Source organism: Rhinolophus ferrumequinum, chromosome 2 (assembly GCF_004115265.2).
Source record: "Rhinolophus ferrumequinum isolate MPI-CBG mRhiFer1 chromosome 2, mRhiFer1_v1.p, whole genome shotgun sequence".
Lineage (NCBI taxonomy): Eukaryota > Metazoa > Chordata > Mammalia > Chiroptera > Rhinolophidae > Rhinolophus > Rhinolophus ferrumequinum.
In genome coordinates, this window is record NC_046285.1 from 70,538,580 (window position 1) to 70,561,326 (window position 22,747).

Consider the following 22,747-nt stretch of genomic DNA (forward strand, 5'->3'; position numbering starts at 1 on the left):
CAAAATAATGAATGTAATAATCATCCCCTCATTCTTTTTTACAGGTAAAAGGAGCTAACCCATATGTTGGACTTTTTCAGAATTACTGTGTTTTTGGAAACACACCCATAACTGCATTACCCATCCAAAAGTAAAAAGAACCAAATTTAACTACTTAAGCATAGTGACAAACAAAAAGAGAACCTCTATGTATTAGCTAAGAATTTCTCCATCATTTTGATATGACTTTTTAGCAGTATAAAAGAAACGACTTTCTTTTATTCTCAACGCCTAGTAGGTGCTGGATAGGCACTGGGATACAAAGATCACTAAGATTGACCCCTACCTTTGAAGAAAACTTCACAGTCTTCTTCAAAGACACTTTTAACATGACGTTTTCCATTTCAAGATGTAAGTATATAAAGAAGAGTAAAAAATACAGACAGAATAAAGCAATAACTAAGAGACTACAAGCTGTGAAGTAAAATGTGGCAGATAACTGAGGTAATGTGACATTGTTAGCTCGTCTGAATTATCTGACATGCAAAGATCTGTGACATTTAAGGAACTCCAAGCAGTGGTACCTTCAGAGATATTTTAATCACTGTTTAACAAGACTGAAAGGCAAAAGGGCACAGAAGCTAAATTCCCATTGCATAATTTTTAAACATATTATTTCTGAAGCATTATAACTAAAATGTAAAGCTATCTTAAAAAAAAAAATCCTAACCAATGCCTCAAGTCCATATAGGCTTTCCCGAAATGCTTTAAAATGACAGAAAACAAAATTGAAGGGTGGTTAAATATCTAGCCATAATGGGACTGGAAGCCTAATAATGGTTCCTATTTACTGGACCCTTATAATGACTCAAACTGTTCTAAGTGCTCTCTACATACTTTGTCATTTAATCCTCATAGCAGGCCTTCAATTCCAAAACAATTGGAATTGTTATTCCAATTCTATAGATAAGGCAATTGAGGTGTAGAGAAGAAACGGATTTTATGATACACAACTAATATACGGAGAATTTCTTTTTTAAGATTTTTATTAAAATACAGCTAACATACAATATTATATTAGTGCCAGGGGTACACCATAGTTATTCAACATTTATGTACCTAAAGAAGTGATCACCGTAAGTCCAGCACCCATCTGACACCGTACCACGCTATCACAATATTATTGGCTATATTCCCCATGCTGTACATTACATCCCCATGACTTACTTGTTTTACACCTGGAAATCTGAACGTCTTATTCCCGCTCATCTTTTCCACCCTTTTTTAATTTTTCAATTACAGTTAATATTCAGTGTTATTTTATATTAGTTTCAGGTATACAACATAGGAATTAGACATTTATATAACTTAAGAAGAGACCCCCCGGATTAGTCTAGTACCCACCTAGCACTGTACACATAGTTATTACCATATCATTGACTATATTCTCTATGCTGTACTTTACACCCCCATGACTATTTCATAACTACCAATTTGTACTTCTTACTCCCTTCACCTTTTTCCCCCTGTCCCTCAAGTCCCCTTATGTGTGGCAACCAGCAGCTTATTGTCTGCATCCACAAGTCTGCTTCTGTTTTGTTCATTTATTTTGTTCTAAAATATGGAACACTTCATGAATTTGCACGTCATCTTTGCACAGGGGCCACGCTAACCTTTTCTGAATCGTTCCAATTTTAACATATGTGCTGCCGAAGAGAACACAATGCAGGGAATTTCTAAGCCAAGCAATCTCACTCCAAAACCCATAATGAACTTACCAATATTTCTCACTGCCTTTTACTACTGCCTACGAGCATGATGCATTAAATAGAGATTAACAGAAGTATGGAATTTCATGGAAATTTAATTATAAAAGGCAAGACCTAAAGAAGGGGAGGAATATCCAGAGGAACTCCTTGGTAGGCCTGTCTGAATATGGCCATTCAGGCACAGTGTGAGAGTTTGCTTATCACCCAAAAGAAAACAACTGAAGCTTCAACTACAAGAACTTACTTTAAAGGCATGGAATGGTGGACTCATTGTTTTATCCATAATGCTATATCTGAACAATATATACATTCCCATAAACCTTCATCTGAATTGTCTGAACTGTTGCCATCACCCTCAGTCCCATGAAAACAAGCATATTCTAAGCAGGCAATGAAAGGGAGGCTAGAACTTCAGCTGATTACGAAGTCATCACCCATAAGTGATCATGACATCACTTTAGAATAAAAATAATCAGCAAAACTGTGGACATTACTAGATAATAATAGTACTTAACAATGGATTATCTAACAACCTTAGTAAATAGATATTCTCACTATCCCCATTTTAAGAGAAACAACAGGCTAAAAGGTTAAGCATTAGCTGGCAAACGACCAGGGGATTCACACTACAGTCTTTACACTCTTAAAACGTAATCTTCATAACTTCTAACAAACCAAATCACCAAAACTTTACTTGGAGAAAATGGCCAAAGAAAGTATGACACTATAATACTGGGTGAAGTTTCTGTCCTAATTATGTAAATGTAACAATGGATATAAACAATCAAGATAACTGGGAAGGGCTGAAAAGGAAAGGCAGCAAGGAGCAGACATACTGGGTACTCACCCCAACCCCCGAGAGAGGGACTTCACACCTTCTGGGAAGCAACATAGTTAGGCTCTGATGTAACTCAGTCTTGTAACATGACTCAATACCTGCTGCATGATGACAGCTGCACGGAGGCTCAGGCACGGACTTTCCTCCTATCCTTTCCATAACCTGCACTGTCTGCACTGGTCTATTAGTGTTCACCAGCCCTTGTGGAGACCACCAGCTGATGAACTTCCAGTTACTCAGCAGCAAGTTGTTTGAAAAGGGGCTGATCAGGTCAGCATACAGAATGCCTGAAAAACCAACAGCTGTGCCTGTCCATGTGTGAAAGAAAAGCTAAATCATCATTGTCCAAAATAAAGCCCCCAAACATTTCACAGATCGGGTATACTCCAAAACACTAAAAATGATTTTTCATCAATATTACACACACACACGCGTGCACACACACCCATGATTTGTTCTGAAACTAACATATAAGAGTTACAAAATGAGCTGGCAAGTTGGTGGAGTATTTCAGATTATCCTAGAAACTCAAGACTCTCTCAACTTATAGCCTCACTGGAGGACTGTAAACTAACTCTCACCAAATACAGCCTTCAATCAATCAGAAAGATGGGAAGGGCACTGGGGAGAGCCTGGGGAAAGGACTTAGTATTTTCAGTTCTAAAAGGTTTTTCAAGTGAGGCCAAACTGTTCATAATAACATTTCAAATTAAGTAATCTCTCACAAACCCCCTCCAAATACAAAAGAAATGGGTTTTTAAGGCAGTTTCTTATACAGAAAAGAAGTTCTCCAATTCCTAATCTTGTAATAGGAAAAAAAATATTCCCACTAATAATACATTCTAAAAATAATGAGTCAAATAACAATCAATGACATGTTCAATGTGATGCGAGTCTGCAGAGATTCAGAAAGATTGCAGGCATTTATACTATAAGAATTTCGCTTTCAAACCATCCAAATACTTTTGATGAAAAAATTGTTTGCAAATTTAAGCCTAGGCAAGGGTTCAATAAACCCCAGAAGACAGACTTCATTTGCAACAGGTCCTCTTCCTTGGTTTTAAGACAATAAAACAGGGATTTCTCATTTATATGCTGAGTCTGCTTTAAAGGAATAGACCATATAGAAGCTTTGCTTGTGAAAACATACAAGCAAACATACTTCAGCTTGTACACCCTCGCTATGTCACCACTCGTGTTATTTCTCAATAAACAAAGCAAGAGACAAGGGGAGTTCCCGAGGACCTGTCATAAAAATTCTTAGACAGAATGACAGGTCAGTGTTTCAATGTGCCAAACAAGTCTCATAAATGCACTTAAAGTCCCAAATGGGGGGCTTGGGGCAGAGGGGCGGGGGAGAAAAGCCCATTGAGGTCCCTTTGGCAGTCTGGATGCTGAATCATACAAGGAGGGGCGGGGGGGTGGAAGACAAACGAGGAGACTCAGAGATGTGGAACTGCTCTCAATGGTGTCATTCATTCGGCCCCGGAGCAGAGCGTGGTGTTCATCAATGATATGGTTCCCACACTCACTGGGCCAGGGGGAGAATGAGACACAGAGCTGAGGAAGGCTTAAGGAGAGTAAGTAGGAGAGGGAAAAGAATTTCACATTCTAATGGCATCCAAGCGACAGCCATCTCCAAGTTTCCCTCCCGCCATACATTCTGCTGTCATTTCAAGTTCTCAACCCGCTTAACACAAGTTAGCAGAGTACCCTGTCTTCGTAAAAGATGTCTAAATTATTGTGAGCAAAAAACATTAGCAATTAAGCAATTTTAAACAGTATTCTTTATTAGAATGGTGCTTCCCAAACATTTTACTGCAATCCATGTTTTTTTTAAAGGATCAGCATGGCATTCACCTATTTTCTTTAGGCTCACAACTTTTATGTAACAGTCTTAAAACACAAATAAAAACTGCAGTATTACTACAGGGTCAACATGAAAGTTCATAAATTCTAATCATGTTTCTCTCAAGGAAACAGACTAGCTTCCACTATCAACGCATTAGAAATTTTAAGTTCTTCCAGAGATTTTAGAGATCATTTAAAGCATTTAACTAAACATCTTTAAGCTCCTAGCACAGTAATAAAATTTAAAAGAAAAATCATCACACTTGATGTAAAGCCAGAGCCCGTCAAGGGTCTGGTCTGTATGGCTGGGGCTAGGGAGAAGGATGCTATTCCCTGTCACAACTGAGATCACAGTACAATTCAAGGGCTAAGGAAAGTCTGCGCATATGACCAGACTGTTATGGGTAGTACTACCCCCACCTGCTTCCCCAGGAATGCAGAGAAAGGTCACAATGACATGGAGTGGTCCGGGAGGGCTCCTGCAGGGGACAGACCTAGAGCCTAAAAGGAAGTGTGGTATTTGTTTTGGCTAAAGGAATTTAGTGGGAGCAGAGAAATGGCCCAGATAAAAAGATGGCATGTGTGGGCAGGAAAGAAGGCTCCACTGCCAGCACCTCGGCCCAGACAAGGGTATGAAAATAATGAGCGAGACCCACAGCTGCCCGCTATGAATTCCTGACTTTAAGCAAAGGCCAGGATTCATATTGATTGCTAAGATTCTTTTTTCCCCTTACAATTAGCTCTTTATACACTTTCATCTGGCCTAGGGAAGAAAAATCTTTTGTCTAGGATGCCATAGGTATAGTGTGGCATCCAAGTGAGGAAAAAACTATGACCTTTTGTGGCTCCGTCAAGACCTATGATTCATGTTTCATGGAAAATATTGAGAAATGTTCCATTAGAAATGAATCTGCTTTCACAGCATATTGGATGTTTCCTGTGTTTTTCTTCCTTCATTATCACCAAGGACATTCCCATGAAAACAGAATCTTTTCTTTTCCCCCAGAATGACCATATTACTTATACTGATTTGCTTTGAATATCCAAGCTGCCTTTTCATGGTATCACAATGAGTCTTTCTAGTGATGCGAATGTCCTACAGACAAAAATTATTAGGCTGACAAACTCAACTACAAGCAATGGGGGTTGACCTCATATGGTGTGATTTCAAAGTTTCCAGGAAGGCCCAGCAACCAATTCCACTCCCTGCCCCTATAACACTCCCCCCCCACCCCCGGCAATCCCTAATCTGCTGGCTAGTGTTGAGTGTTGAAATAACAAAGTTATTAAACTGACAGTTTCAACCATGGCGTAAGCAATGGGTATGACTTCAACATTTCCAGGAAAACCACTATCACCAACCGCACTCCCACCAGAAAGAAATTACTTCCCCACCTGCTGGCTGGTGTTGAAAGAGCATAACTAGAGTTTCATTCTCTTAACTTTAACCTCTAGTAAAATGCAAATGTTTCTTTTAGGAGTTTCCATTACAATATACCACAATTTCAGATCCTTTTCTAGTAGGTTTTTTTTGAAGACAAGCAGGAAAAGATTGCCTCCCACTGTACCAGTCCCCTCCCAATGTACGTACCCCTCCTCTGCCAGCAGCTGGAGCTGGAAGCCCCACCTGGCTTTAACCCACCTCAACTCTGGGCCCAACCATGACTTTAGGGTGAAATAATTTAAGGAGTTCTAAATCAACAACCCCTGTGTCACACTGTCTGCTCTTCGTTCTATTAACACGGTGCCTTATTTTACTCCACTAAAGAGCCAGTCTCCACCATTCACTTTTGCTATGCAAGCCATCTCTGTCTCATCCTGGCCATCTGAGTACTCTCATCCTGGTATCCTGCCCAGAATCCTGTTAGTCCAGGAACAGGAACTCACCTGGCTCTTGTCACGTGTTCAGGGAGAATGGAGCCCTGCTATTTGAGTTCATGCTTCCATGTAAAGCCACAGAGCAGCGCAATAAAGAGCTCACGCTCTGGAGTCAGACATACCAGAGAGGAAAACTTGACTCGGCCTCGTTCCAGCTATGTGACTTCAGGTGTGTGAATTAACCTCTATGGGCCTCAGCTTCTTCATGTGTACCCATCACACCCATTAAATATGAGCAAATACATAGCATAGCATAAGAGCGGAATAAATGATTAGCAATGGCAGGGAAGTTAATCAGTGAAAGGATAACAACTTGTGTTGGAATTTGCAAATGTACTGTCTATTCCCACATTCTGTGTCGATATGCTCTACCAACCTGGAGTCAAGCATTCACTAACTCACTTTAGAACTCAAATGAAGGCTTTTGGGGCTGAGGAGTTCAGTGCCTGCCTGTTACGCATTAGCAGCAGTCAATGGCTCTGGACTCAAGGTTCCTTCCATTTCTATCCTGTGGCCCCAGTGCTTCCCAAGCCCTAGCAAACCTTGTGATTGCAGGTCCTAGTCCCTCCCATCCTGTCCTGTGTCATTCAATTAATTGGCCCAGGTACCACTATGCCCCAAACGATGATAACCATAGTATCTAGGTATTCAGAAGGGAACAAAGAATAGGAAGGCTGGGTAAGCCAAAGATAAATGGCTCCACAATTCTGCTTTAATCAAAGGCATTTTTCTAAATCACTGGAAGGGGTGTTAGTGTCACTTATCTCCAAGTATCATCATGAATAAATACAAAGCTCTCATTGTGAACAGAGCAAGATACTTGCAACATTCCCTGCAGAGCCCGCCAGTTACTGACATGGACCGAGGAAAAAAGTGGGGGAGAGGCGAACTAGAGGAACGAACACACACACACACACACACACACACACACACACACACACACTTCTCAGACACAAAAGGTAAAAGCAGGTGGCATGAAAGAGTGGATTTTTATCTATGTTGATCTATCAGCAATTTGCTTTTATAGATTCTATTACACATGCTCGGTTGTAGAGGGACACCATCTACCTGCCAATTCAGGGGGCTCCGATGTTACCAAACCCAGAGGGTCAACTGTTTTCTTACAGAACTGAAAACATCAGCTTCATTCTAATAGGCAAACTGACTTTTCATATAGCTTTTCTGGTGTGACTCATTTTTTTAAAGATGCAGAGTGGATTCTGAGTTTTATTTGTTGACAATATCCATCTATTAAAGTAGTACATGGAGACAGAAGATTCTCTATCCCATACTATTTTAAAATATTCATTTCCTCTCTTTGACCTGAAGTTTCTTCATATGATTTATCAACAAAGACTAGGTTTTAAATGGTTTAGAACACCACAGATTCATTTCAGGGACACAATGGTCAGAGAAATGCAATCACTAAAAACACTAAAGTAATCGTTAAGTCATTTCAGATTAACTGCAATTAAAACTCATTACACTTGACTCTTTGAAAATACATTCCTTTCCCCCAAAAAATTTTTTTTCCTAAATTTTTATTCATATCGGTACAAAACAAGCAGTAAACTTACAAAGTAGCATGCCCTATTATGCAGAACAATAGAAAAATCAACATTTTCCATGTAGCTCATTACGGAAAACTACAGAAAGGGGCATTTTTTCCCATTTGTTAATACACTGGTAAGCAAGTCCAGGTAGTAAAAATAAGCCCTACGGTCAGATTCCAGTCCAATCAATAATCTAGTATTGAATTCAAATACATGCCAAGTTACCATAATCCCAATCATTGCCAAAAACGGCTGTCACAAATAGTGCTCTCCAACACCACAGTGTTCACCGGCTAACACAGATCTGGGTTGATCTTCCTACACAGAATTCCATATGGATCAGAGTACCTAAGGTGCTTCTTTCCAAAGTGAACTACAGAGAAGGGGCACTGGTATTACACAAACTAGAAATTAACCAACATGCCTCAGGAGCTGTACACATATAAAGAACTACTTACTTACACCTAGAACTTATTTAAGTGACACAATTCTGGACTGTGAGCTGATGCTGTAACAGGATAAGACTTCTGAAGATCTTGAGAGGGGGGATTTTGCATACAGGATGGACATAAATTATTGGGGGTGGAAAATGGGCTGTGGTAGGCAGCTTTTTAAGATGGTCCCCCGTGATTCCTGTCTACTGGTATTCATACCTTGTATAAATCCCCTTTCTTGAGTGGGCTGGACCTAGTACACCCAATTGCCCTCTAGTTGCTGCTGAGGCATAATGTAAGCACCTTCATGGAGAGGCCACTTAGCAAGAAACTGAGGAAAGCCATCTGTCAAAAGCCTACAAAAAAACTAAGTCCCGCCAACAAACACTCAAGTGAGCCTTAAAACAGACTGCTCCCCAAACATGCCTTACAATGACAGCAGCTCTAGCCCACACCTGGATTTTAGGGTTTTGAGAGGTCCAGAGCCATAGGACACAGCTAAGCTATGCTGTAGTTATTGACCCACAGAAACTGCAAGATAATAAAAGTTGTTTTAAGCCACTAAACATGGAGATAATCTGTTACTCAGTAATAAATAACTAACAGATACTTATATAGATTTTACCTCTAAAAGCATCATTTGGATAGCATCACAATATATTTTTCAAACTTTAATTTGAAAAGGTACTCGCTGTTCTCAATTGGACTTTTTTAGGGTCTTTTAAAATCTCTGCATTTTTCAGGTTTATCAAATTCCATAATATATGAAGTCTCTGCAAGCTTTCCCAAGTTAAATTAATTCACTTAAGTCAATAGGATACTAGAGGTATTTAAATTTAACTTTGTCCCTTACATGTCAGAGTCCTATAGCCGCACTAAGGAGCCCTTATTTGACAGGGGGGGAAAAAAACACAAGATAAATTCTAGTTCTAAAAATCATATGTAGATACAGAGAAAACCCTTACTTTCTTAAAATAATAGAGGACAAACCTGTTGATTGGAAGACTTACAAGAAACTTCCTTACCTTGAATGCACTGAAGTGTTCCATCCTCCGCTCTTATTGTAAAAGTCTCACCTGGATTAACTTGAACGAGAATAACCTGCCAAAATAACACATTGATTTCAATTTAATACTAGAACATCTGGGATTTCTCTTCAACAGTATTACTACCTAAATTTATATACTAGACAGGAAGTATGTGGCACACTATCTTGTCTAAACACAAAACTTAGGATAAGTCTTAGAACTGTTTCAAATGTGAGAGGGCTAAGTACACGCATTTGAATTTAGCTAAGTGAATTCTCCTGCTTATGATGTTATATAACTAAAAAACTCAATTTTAAGATACTCTTTCTTTCACACAATTGCTTTTGTTCTTTCACTAATTTAGAAACAACAGTAAACGAAGAAAAAAGGGGTAGCCATGTAGCTCAGCTGGTTAGAGCGCAGTGCTGGTAGCACCAAGGTTGCTGGTTTGATCCCCACATGGACCACAGTGAGCTGCGCCCTCCTAAAAAAAAAAAAAGACCTGAGACCATACTTATAAAGGGAAATTTCACAGAGAAATGAGGTTCTGACCTAACACTGTTGCATACTGTCCCTAAATGTCTCTTACTGACCTGAGTTATTTATTCTACTGTGTAACAATAGAAAGCAATTTATAAGAAAAATACTTGGGGTAAAAAAAAGTACCCGTGTATAGGATCTGGAAATAATGAACAGTACAAAATAAATAAATAATATTACAAATAGGCCCCACCAAACAGTCACATTTTTCCAGCACCGCACTCTAACCAACTGAGCTAACCAGCCACCTCAAAGCAAACACTCAAACTTCTAAATCTATTACCTAAATGTCAGTGTTTTAGTCATATGAACATAAATATTTAATATTGGAAGACAACTTCCAAAAGACTGGACCATCCATGGTAATGGCAAAGTAGCTCCTTTCAAAAGCCTCAGAATTTTAATTCTAATCTAATTTAGTTCCTTTAGATTGAAAAAGGGGCACAGGGGGAGGAATCACTCATTTATATCTAAATACAAATTAAAGATGTAATCCAAGCTTAAAAACTGTAGTAAAAAAAAAAAATCAACGTGTGCAAGGTCAACACTATTAAAATAATTACTGTATATTTCTAGAAATTGGAAAGACGTCAGTGTCATTCATCTTACAGTTCTTGGAGCAAGCCTTGTTCCTCCCTGCCATGAAACCATCAACATACTGTTCCCTGTCTGTAACGCTCTTTCCGTGCTCTTTCATCTCTGCCTGCTACCCACCTTACTCTTTCCCCAACCAGCTAACACCCATTCATCCTGTCAGCTTAAGAAATTGCATGATTCTCAGAACAGGTCAGGTCCCCAACTATATGTTCTCAAAAAAATAAAATAAAATAAAATAACCCTCTACTTCTCCTTCTTAGAATTTATAATTGCAATTAATTAAGCAATTATTTTAGTGTCTGTCTTTCCTTCTTTAATCTAGGCTCTATAAGCACAAAATTTGGCAGTGCTCAAAACTGTGCCTAGCATACCACGTTCCATAACTATTTTTACTGAATGAAAGTCGTAAAACAGGTAATCATTGCAAACAATTATTTTAACTTAGAAATTAAGCTTTCTTAACATGCAATTTAAAAGTCATTTTATGTAGTATGTACGATAATATATGTTTTGTAAATATGAGACCAAAACCATTTCATCTTTAAAAACTAAACCTTTAATGTTCATGTATTTTGCTTCTTCTATAATTCACCACCGAAGACACTGCTAGAATATTAAAAAAAATTTTTTTTAAAAAAGCAGGAAATACATTAACTGGAGAAAACAGGATCATTCAGTAAAAAGCAGTTCAAGCTTCATCCCTGATGCTTCTCATTATCTTGAAACATAACAGTTATTTCAAGGCAATCTATTTTTCCTGAACAGTAACTGTGTCAATAATCTTTCAGTCTTAAGTATTCAAAATTCTCACCAATGTAAATACATTGCGCCATTTTAAGAACTCAAAAGGAAATCCCTTGATGTCTACAAAGATTAAAACATTTCAATTTCTTGAAACTGAGCTTTTAAAGTCATTCCCAACATGAAAATAGTTTTAGCTTTATTTTTACATAAACATAGAACATAACTCGACTACAATGGAATAAAACAATACTCCAATAAAGAAAATTACCCATGTCTTTTATTTAAAAGTCCGTAGACCAATTGTAACAACCATCCACTTTGTGTTTATACCTCTAGGTATAGGTCTATAATATACGCCTGTAGAATTAATTAGTTGGAAAATAAATTCATTGGACACCAAGACTATGTTCCAGATATTCTTTGACAATGCCAAATTCATATGCTCTCTTCCTCCACAGTCAAAATTCTCAGAAGAGTCCTGAATGCTGGTTCTGAATGCTGCTGGTTCACCAGTATTATGCAAAGTCCCAGGCAAGAAAAAGGATTTCTGAACTGGCCTATGTGCCAGATTCTGTCACATTATCTGCTTATCATATTGCATGAAAAGTGTCTGTAACGGTTCCTAGTGGTCTCTGACACCAGGCCACAATTCAAAGAAGGGCCCAGTGGCATCCAGCCACCAAAAGCCAATTTATGCCTTCCCCTCTCAGCTTCCGCTGAGGCCAACTCCCATCCCCCAACACTTCTTCAGGGAGAAAGATGATAGGTAAAGGGCTTTTAAGCATCCTACTAAAATACCTCTCTTCAAATGTTTAGTTCCTGTAATTTTCCCTGCTGCTGGGTTGCTATGGCAACTAGATTATGATCTACCGAGTTACCTCAGAAACCAGGCAAATCTCCTGTGTCCCAATATCAATTTTTCTTAGTAAGAGCCAAAGTCATTATTTGAGCAAACCGTATTCATCTTGGCATTGAGCTATTTTCAACGAAAGCATTTTATTTTACTGAGGCAGACTGACCACCTTGCTGTTGTCACTGTCAATAAAGGAGAGATAAAAATAAAGTTTTGACACACAGCAGCCTTGTGATCTATCCCTGACAATAGACATGAATGAGAAGGCAGCCGAAGGCCTTGCATCACGCAGTCCTGAGGAGCATGTCACACCCTGGCAGGCTCCCTGGCACTTAACCTTTTGTGTCATACAAACCAGTCAGTCTCAGTCTCTCTCTGTCTCTCTCGGTCTCTGCCCCCTTCTTCCTCCCTCCCTCCTTTCTCCAGCCACAATGCAGACATGACTGTTACAAGTTCTCTTAAATACAGAATGTGAAACATAACCTCACCATCCAAACCTCATCATTTTTTGTCCACTCACTAAGCATTTCCTGCTTTTCCAAAGTCAGCAGTAAAATAATTCGTGCATTCTGTGTCTTGTCAGAGTAAAAAAAAAAAAAGGCAAAGATTTTAACCACTGATGAGATGTTTTTTGTCCCCAGAGATGTTAAAATAGAACCATGCTAACCAATCCATAAGCGCATACTCCAGGTTCTGTTGCTTCATCAGACCTGTTGGTGCTACATGAACCAAGCAGCCCCAGATAACCAAAGGCAGTTAGTTTATAAGGCTTCATGAAAAGTGACTAATTTTTCCAAAGTCTAAATAAACAAAATAAGAAGTACAATATAGTTGAGCAAAAGGTTAAACACAGCATCCTGGGAAAGCTTTACCCAACAAGACAACTGAGAAGGTGTAACAGATCTTTCCTTAAAAGAAAATCTAAATCTGTTTTTTACTCATTAGAAGAGGATAAGGAAAACTACTTTTGCAATTTAAATGCAGGGTAGCTGATTAACCAGAAGATCAATAGTATCAAGGACTACTCCTGAAGGCAAATTCCTAATGTATGCCTCGAATAAAAAAATTACCTGCCACCTGACTAAACAATCATTGCCAGTATGTGTCTGTCACAGAAGCTTCTGATGGGAGAACAGTAATGACTGACCAAAGATGAAATGTTACATTTGTATCATTCTTAAACGTTAAATCCAATGCCCAGACATTCGAAATATACTGTGCCAGGTAGGGGAGGAGATGCCATTTCCACTAGCCACACTCGGTGAGGCCTGTCTTACTTCTAGCTATTTCATGGATAAATGAACACTTCTCACTTGGAGCCAGCATTTGATCATCCAACAGATATCTTTAAAGGGAAAAATGATACATCCTGAAAGACACAGAAGAGCTCCACGTAAGGAATGATTCTATCCAGGAATGTCTAATAATTTTTAAAAAGTGAACTTTGACTACAAGAGAGGAGCAGTTAACACCTTTTGTCTTCTCTCTCTCTCTCTCTCTCTCTCTCTCTCTCTCTCTCTTTCTCTCTCCTCAAACTCCAGAGAATTTTGGAGAGCTCCACTCAGGCCGTGGAGGACCCAAACCATCCACCAATACACACCTTTAAGACCCTGGTCTTGTATCCACAGACCACAGCTGGCCTCCAGCAAACTAAAAAGTATCATTTGTTTTCTGATCTTCTCTCTTTTCTCAAAATCAGTAAAAGGGAGAGCTGCAAATGACCAATAATTATCTTTGTGGGAATAACACACACAAAGACAATGTCCCAAGATTTAAAACGTGAGCTGGTAAAACAGAAAGGTACAGGAAGATAATGGGAAAATACTGATTGCCTCACCTGTTCACCTGTTCTACTAGAAGCCTGAATCCAAAGCTGGCAGGAAAAGAACATACAAGATACTTACCTCTAAGGATACTTACACACCGGGTAAGGCACAAGGGCGTGCATGGTATATAAAACTCTTCCTTGGTGAATACCACTAATAGGATAAATTGGTTGTTTTGTTTCTTCCTGGGCTTTAGCAATCATTCAATTTAAAGCAAGAAACAAGAACACTCCAATGCTTCAAAATTTTTAATACTCTGACTTCCTCAAAGGACGGGAGGTTCAAAAGCTGTCCCCCCTCCACAGACCATTTCGTGTCTCAAATTAATTCAGTATGATGCAGACTACTTCTCAACTGCTTTAACAGCTGTTTTTTCTACGATGATAATATAAAAAGCTATTAATTATCGAATCTGTACGGTCTGCCAGGAAGCTATTACTAATCAGATTTCACAGATGGGGAAACTGAGGTTTAGAGAGGATAAGTAACTTGAGGTAGCACTGGACTCCGGCCTTGTGTGACCAAAATGCATGCTCTTCTACCATAGAGCTCACCGCCTTTGACAGGCATGGGATTGGCAGAATCAATTCTCTATGGAGATACTTCAATAAATACCTATAAGGAGAGAACGTACTTAACTGAGTCAAAGGTTGTCCCCAAGACTGAGGACAAGTTCTCTTCTAGGAAATCTACGCTCACTCCCTGAGCCAGAGCCCCTAACCCCAACTATGCCCCCTAACCTCCACTATGGTAAAGAATCCCTTAACTAAAAAGAAAAACTTGTTTTTATGTTGGGCAGAATTTATTCTCACCAAGTTTTTGTGAAGTTCTTGAATACCTTAGAATTCTAAGATGAAGCAACGAGCTAACCACTCAATTATCACAATCACTAGATACCATTTCACATGGCCCAATAGTTGACATAAGAAAAATATGATTCCTGGGAAGATTGCATCTTAAGTTTCTATGCTTCCCAAAAGTCACCTGTCATTAACAAACAGGACAGAAATGGGTTAATAGGTAACCAAGAAAAACAAAATTAAGTGACCCAAGGATGACATTTTTATGCCCTAAAATTACACCAGCGCTTGCTGAAAATATGTACATCAAAAGAGTTCAGTAACTTCATTTCATGAAATAAGTATCCTTAGAAGAATTACTACTGTATCTCAGTCTTAAATCAGAAAGTCTTAGTAAGTGCCAAGAATGGGTCAGGCATTCCTACAGGTACTGGGAATACAGCCTTACGTAATACAAAGTCCTCCCCACCTCAAGCTGATAAATGGGATTTGCATGGGATGGAGGGTGAGGGGGAATCATTTAAACAAAAATAAAACATTTACAGATAGTGATGAGGGTTATAAATACAATGGCACCTTGTAAAAGTTGTACATTTCTACTCCCCCTAATTGTATACTGCCTTGAATAAAGAGATTCTTTTACAAAAAAAGCTGCTGTTTGCTGAGAATAAAAATATATCATTAACTTAAATGGAAAAAATGCAAAATGTAATATAGATGGCCAAAGCTAAGCTTAAAGCCTTCTTTTAAGAGAACCACAAATGCCAGAGTCTAAAGTTTCAACTACAGGACTTTCAAGATAAAAACCAAGAACATAAAAGACCAAAATTCCACGTAAGCTTAAAGTGTAGTTTTTCCCTAAGAGTAACAGCTACCATATATCCTTGTGCATTTGGAGCACCATTATGTTTTTTTCAAATCCTTTATTTTTCATTTTATGATTATTTTTTCATTTCAGAGTTGAGTACCAAAAATATACCTCTTCTTCCTTTAACTGAAAATCTGTTCACTGAGAATAAAATTTAGTTCCTGTCATCACCGATTCAGAATGATTCCTTGTCAAAAATGTCCATCAAATGAGGTAGAAGCCCTTTCTACCCCTCATTTCCATCGATGTACACGATGTCCCCAGGCTGGGTTTTGGCCACACCGATGGGCAATCAGCTCATGCCACTTTTCACCTCATCAGCCCTCCCCTGAATGTGCTTTGCACACTGAATCTTGACTGTCTCCCTCCATTTGATTGGCTGAGACAGAGCAACACGATGCACGTGGACGTGCTAATTAATTAATGTCCCACACCTCTGGAAAGCTATACACTGAACCTAAATAAACAACCCTTCTGTTGGAATCTCAAAGCCAGTGAAGAAACATATTTAACTACCTACTCCCAATATTCTATTATTTCAATGTTGGCTACCTCATTCATTGAACAATGTTCTACCCCCTAAGACACAATCAAGAAATACTGCGCCCACGAAGAATGTTCTCATCCTTATAACTGACAGAAAATCAGTTCCCAGTATTTTGCCATTAAATAGGTAATTATTCTAATTAGTATACTTTCTTAATTGCTAAAAATTAACACTACTATTGCCTGATACTTTGTACCCACCAACATAAAATCACAAATAAATACAAACATGTAATATTCTAGGGTTCTGGAAGTATTTTGCAGTAGAGGTAGAAAGATTTCCCACCCTGCCATTTCACTGTATATTATCACTTATTCCAGTCTTAACTTTGGGTTGATTTTAAATTTATTTAAGTCAATATTTAATGCAATTATTGAAACCGTGATTATTCAACAAACATTTGCTGAGTATTTTGTGCCACTTTATTAAGCACTGGTAATTCTAAGATGAGAAATATCTCATGTGTGTTGGTGCAAGTGCAGAAAATACAATTAACTGTAATAAAATATGAGTATTTGCTATTAAGTGCTATAGAGACTGAAGAAACCATACAGAAATGAGGAGAAGTTACAGATAGATGGGAGTGATAAAAGGGTAGTGGAAGACTGCAATTGGATAAGCAAAAGAACAACTACACATGCAAAGGCATGGAGGCCTGAACAGTGTAATGTGGTTAGAATTCCAATGTGGCTTTAATGGCATATGCACGTAACAGAAGCGTAAAGGGGAGACTGCAAAGGCAGCCCAGAACCATCTCAGAAAAGCCTTTGTTTGCCCCACTTAAAAGGCTGGCCTTTATCCTGTGAGCAGAATTTTCCAGGAGGAAAGCAACTGACATTCCTAATATATAACTCTGAGAGCAGTGAGAAACTCAACCTGAGATGGGAAACTCGCACATGGAGACCAGCAAAGATATAATGAAATATCCATCTGTGACATTAATTCAGAGATGATGTGGTTGAACCTTGAAGTGTGGCTCTCCAGATCGCAGGGGTTGCTGCCAACAAGTTCTGCTCCACCTCTCTGCCAACACTGAAGTTTGTTTCTCAGGTGTAGTCATGTGTATGGCTCTCCAAGCCACAGCTGCTTAATTTTTTTCCTACCTCCCGTTGCTCTAATTCTGTTATCTAACTGTGATTCTGCCATTTCCATTTCCACCACTGCTGTCACTGATAGGCGTCCACAAGGCTTCCCTCTCTTGTTCCTCCTCCTCCTCCTCCTCGACATTTCGTCCCTTATTTCTCTAAAAAGCTAACTCCAAGAGCATTCAACAGCCACCCTAGCACTCCTTTCCTCTACTTCTAGGCAACTCATCAAACAGTCACAGTGGATTATGCTGTCCACCTGCTACATTTTTGGTTGGTTTGATGACCAAAAAGAAAGGAGGACTAGTAGGATCAGTAGGATTAAGGGGAAACAAATGTATTTATGAGTCAAAGAAGAATCGTTACTTATTTTCAAGGGTCTCAAGTTGATCATATCCCCAAAACATCTACTTTCTGATTCCTACATTATTCCGTTTCAAATGAGTTAATTCACTTTTTATGTCTTGAGGTTATACTTTGCTTTTTATTGTATCATACACACAACAAAATGTTTTTAAAAATAAGAACTCAGGCAAGAAAAAAACCATACCAACTACAACTCAACCTTTAAACTAGGAAAAGGAAAACAAAAGAATCTTAAGTGCTTTTGATAGAGGACAACGAGTAGCCCCTCCCTTCCACTGAAAAACTTGTCTTTCCTATAGAAATTTTAAGTTTCCTTCTCAAGTTTCCTTCCCTCCAGTTTTTTTAGCTCCTACCCCTGCTTGAGATAATGACCCTAAAACTTGTGATTCCTACTTGTTGGGTGTAATCATTGAAGCCTAGTGTTCCCTCCTACCCGTTCTGGGCCTAACTCCTGGGCAACTCCTGAATGACTGATTGAATGGCCACAGGCTATAGAGCCAACAGATTTATTAATTAAAATCTATTTTTCCTCATTTAGGGGCCTTGAGGATACAGAGGACACCCCAGCAAGATTGCCAGTCGCAACCAAAGAAGCCAGGCAGATCTTGGGACCCCTTCCTCTCGTCTAAGATCAGATAGGGTGAGAGTTCTGTGAATCCCCCAATAGGAAGGGACAGCTCTGTGCCCCTGTCCAGCAGGAAGCAGATACAGAAGAAAAGACCTTCTGTCCCTCAACTTCCCATAGAGATTTTATGGGGATCATGTCTCTCAAGGGGAAAACAAGGCAGGCAGTTGGAGCTAGGCATCAGGGCTCTGCATTCCTGCATAGAATGCAACCACCCAAAAGACCTCCCCTCTCTGCCCCAAACTTCCCGTTTTCATTATCATTATCTACTCCTATGAGGAATAAATGGGTACAAAATACCCAAATAGATTAGACCAGTCACTCACACCAGCGCAGTTAAGGCCACAACGACCTTCATTTCACCTGGGCCTCATTATACCATCATTACAATATCATACATATGCCCAGAAGTTCATTAATATCATTGTAACAGACTGAATTCTGGGAAGGAACATGCGCAGTCTAAAAAGATGAGGTAACAGCCTCTTGTCAATCACAGGTGTCAATCAAGTGGTCCCATGCCCAGAAAGGTACAGCCCATTCTAGAGGAAAAAAAGGATAAAAACTCCAAGTCTTCGCCAGTGCGAGCCCTTTGAGTCTCTTGAGCCTTGCCTTTGCTTAGGGCCCGCTCCAAACCTTTAGAGTGTACTTTTTCCTCCTAATAATGCCACCTTGGACCCTTGAACCATTATCTCCTTCTCGGGTCCACTCCGATTCCTTTGGAGAGGACTCTGTCTTCTAATAAACTACTCTTTCACCACTTTATTTCTGTGTCTCGTTCAAGTCATTGCTCGAGATGCCAATAACCGGGACACCAATCAAAGAACCCACTCTCCAGTAACATTTTAAAGATTAAAAAAAAAAATAAGTCCATAATAGCACATATATCTTCTGCATGTTTAAGTGTCTTTTTCCTGCCATAATATATGCTGAGATAAAATGGGACGGTCAGCTCCGTTGTCTTCTAAGTAACATTATAGTATGTAAATATTGAGTCGTTAAATCACTCCCTGCTCATCTCATTTTAGTTTCAATGCATTTTTGAACTAATCATTTAAAAAACAGCTAAGACACCCAAGAGACAGTGAGAGGAGCAAATCAGACAGATCACAGTTGAGTCCCAGCTCTGCTAGGTAAGACATTGCACCTTTCTAACCCCATTTTTCCTCACCTGAAAAGGGAGACAATATCTACCTCATAGGTGTGCTTAAGAAATAGAGCAGCCAGAGTGCAGCCCTGCTACAAGGCATTACACATGATATGTGCTCAATACGTAACTTTTATTAATACTTCTTTTTCTTCAAATTGCTACCAGTGGCAACTCTCTCAGTTAATAAAAATGTGGCCTCTAATAAGAGCATGTAGAAAGAAAAAAATTTACTGAATCTGCCATGTTTCATGTTCTCAATAAAACCTAAAACCAGCCAATTCTTACCTCTGACCAGATTTTCTGTTTGGGAAACATTCTGGCTTTCCTTAAAGGCTCACGTCCCAACTCATTCACATTCCAGGGTCTGTTCAGCTTCCGTGGATCCAGGCAACAACAGTGACTTTGGAATTCATTCACGAAAATTCTGAAATCTAAGACCTTTACCTCCACAAAATGGTTTGAATTACTTGGAAACACATCTAATTAAGATTATCATAATGAAAGTCAGCAATAAAAATAAAATAACACCACAGTATGTGGAAATTTCCTATTTAACAGTGCTCGGAACTCCAGGAGAGGACCCTTTTCTGACCCATAAGCTGCCTTCTCAAAGCACATAGGAAGATTTAAACTCAGCCAGATTCTCTAAGGAGCAAACACTTAAGCAACTAGTTTGAGAGGTTATCCAACATACAATCCAAGAAAACAGAATTATACAGCTGGGTACTTAAGACCATTAAAAAGTTTAAAGAAAATGTTCAGATTTAGGATTTCAAGGGAAACAGACTGAAAACACTCTTAAAAATGTAATGCCTTAAGACTTTCCTTTCTAAAGTTTAGTACTAGTGCTTTGCAAGCAACTGTTGGAATACTCAGCACATTTATACACTCAGTCTTGGAAGAATCACACATCCCTGAGTGCATACACGTACCGACTTGTACAAATGAACAGATTATTCCAATTCTTCCCTCATTCTGCACCAAGTCCAAATTCAGGACTGACCCTAGTCTCTACAGACAACGAAGGAAAAATGTGACAAAGATTTTCCAGCCAGCCCCTCCCCTGCGCCTCACACGCCCTCAGCACACACAAGCACACAGCTGATTCTGTGCACGTCTCTAATTCGGGCCAGTTTATGCACCATGACATCAGTGCAGGATAATGAGCCAAGTTTAAACTCCATCTGGGACAAATAATGTCCAGGCACACTGTGACTTCTTTTGTTTATATACACTGACTAAATATGTCTTGGTGGTAAATGAACTAACTCTTAAGATTTATTTCTCCAGGCCTCCAAAACAATATTCTGCACCCCTGAAGCAACTCCCTGCCTCCAGTTCTCTTTTCAAGGCTATGCGTAAGTGATTTTTAACAGAACACTTGATTTTGAAACATATAATTAACATCTTGAGGAGAGTCAAAGTCCAAGAAGGCCTTCATCAATCTAAAAAGTAAAAAAAGGAGGCGGTGGGGGGGGCTAGCAAATGGGTGCGGCATCATGGCTCATGGTACAAATACTGCATGACACCATTCTGTATCCCCCGGAGAACAGGAATACACAGAGGTGAGAGATTTAAGAAATGCTCATACAGCTAAGTGGCCATTTTCTTTTGTTTTTGAAAGATAAACCTAGATTTTTTTGTTTTTGGCATTACTTAAGAGAAATAATTATAAATTCAGAATGAAAAACAAACAATTTAATAGGTTCAAGTCTTGCAACAAGTTTTTAGATTTCTTAAGAAACAAAAACTGTGCCTCTGGGGTGATGTAATTTTTGAATGGAAATGAAAGGCAGGGTTTGGGAGGAAAAGAAGACAGACAAAATGGCCCTCTCCTAGCTCCCAGGGTGAGTCTCGGGAAGAGGATTGCCTGCTACCCTTCTCTGGTCGCCACCATCTCTCAGCAGCTGCGGACCCCAGAGGGAACCGCCCCCCTGCGGCTAATTTCAAGGACAGAACCATTCCCTAAGGAAAGAAAGGGACCTGGGCCTCCAATGACTTCACTCCCAACTCCTCCTCCAATCTGAATTCCTGCCTCCAGGCCTCAGAACAGGACCACTGCTGCTTGGTCTGCAATTCTCAGAAGCTCCTGAGTCACAAAATCACTGCCCCGTTCCAGAGGTAATGAGAAGATCACACAAGATAACAAACAGGAGTACTCTTCTTTGTGAACTTCCCCATTTACTATATGCAAAACCCAGTCAGTCCCAAGTCTCTCCAGACTGCTTACTTGAACAAGACAAGAGACATGCCCAACCCAAGCAGCTCCACCCATCCTGTAAGGTAGGATTTAAGTGGATTGAAATCCCAGTGCTGTGATTTGCCAGCTGCAAATACTTAACCTTTCTTGTCTCTGGTTCTGTCGGTAAAAATGATCACCACCTTATAGGGTGTATGATTGCTGGATGAGATGATGTACATAAGTGCTTAGCACCATTTGTAGGACCTCATACGCCCTCAAATAGTTACTATTAGTTCCCTCCACCACTCAAGTAAAAGTTGAGACTAAAAGCCTCCTGGTGATCAGCAAGATTACAAAGTAACATTTAAGTTCAAGATTAATGCCAACAATTTAGTTAGATACTTGGAATTCTTTCCTTCTTTAATTAAATGTATTGGGGTGACATTGGCTAATAACATTATAAGTTTCAACAAGTGTACAATTATTTAATACCTCATGTGTACATTGCATTATGTGTTCACCACCCAAAGTCTATTCTCCCTCCATCACCATATAGTATTTAACCCCTTTAACCTCTTCTACCTCCCCCTACCCTTACCCTCTGGAAACCACCATTCTGTTGTCTGTCTGTAAGTTTGTTTTGTTTGTTCATTTGTTGCTTACTTTTTTAAATTCTTTCATTGTCAAACATCTAAGCTTTAATGTATCTTTTACCCTGTTAAGGCACTGAAATCTCTGGAAGAGTCAACCTCAATTATTAGAAAATGAACTGCTGCTACCCTCCAAAGGAGCACACACCTGGGGTGATGCCGGCCTTCAAGTCTCCTTATTGGAGGCTCTTTAAAGTTCCAAAGCAGCTTGAAGTAGTGCTGTGTAGAGAGGCAGTCAATACCAAGTGGGAAAACTCTCAATGCCTGACTATCAGGTAAACCTCTTTAAAAATGAGAAAACGGATACTCTCAGAAGTAAAATGGATGTGAACGTCCATCTATTAAAGGATAATGTCCTCTATCACCCAACTCCATCCTCAACTGATTCCCAAGGTCTTTCAAACAGGTATTATTCACAGACAGGGTTTATGAGTATATAAACCTAAGGTCTGATTTTCCACTGCAATCATTAAAAGAAAAATATGGATGCCATTCCTTTGAAATTCATATTATATTAGTATTTTACATTATACTCTTATTTTCAGTCATAACTACAGTCATCAAATAAATTATAAAGCAACAGT

The 22,747-nt window shown here is 39.2% G+C and overlaps 1 protein-coding gene and 1 non-coding gene across 3 annotated transcripts in view; both read right to left on the reverse strand.

Moving 5' to 3' along the window:
* The window catches only part of FNDC3B (fibronectin type III domain containing 3B), a 320,537-nt gene that overhangs the window by 220,160 nt on the left and 77,630 nt on the right, over nucleotides 1-22,747 (reverse strand). For both annotated transcript variants that reach the window (XM_033130828.1, XM_033130837.1), the window contains exon 3: nucleotides 9,328-9,403. In XM_033130828.1, coding sequence (XP_032986719.1) covers nucleotides 9,328-9,403 — 76 coding nt within the window. The remainder of the gene's footprint in view (nucleotides 1-9,327; nucleotides 9,404-22,747) is intronic.
* LOC117014853 (U6 spliceosomal RNA) lies at nucleotides 1,595-1,699 on the reverse strand. Its single transcript, XR_004421626.1, has one exon. It is a non-coding gene; the product is annotated as a U6 spliceosomal RNA (small nuclear RNA).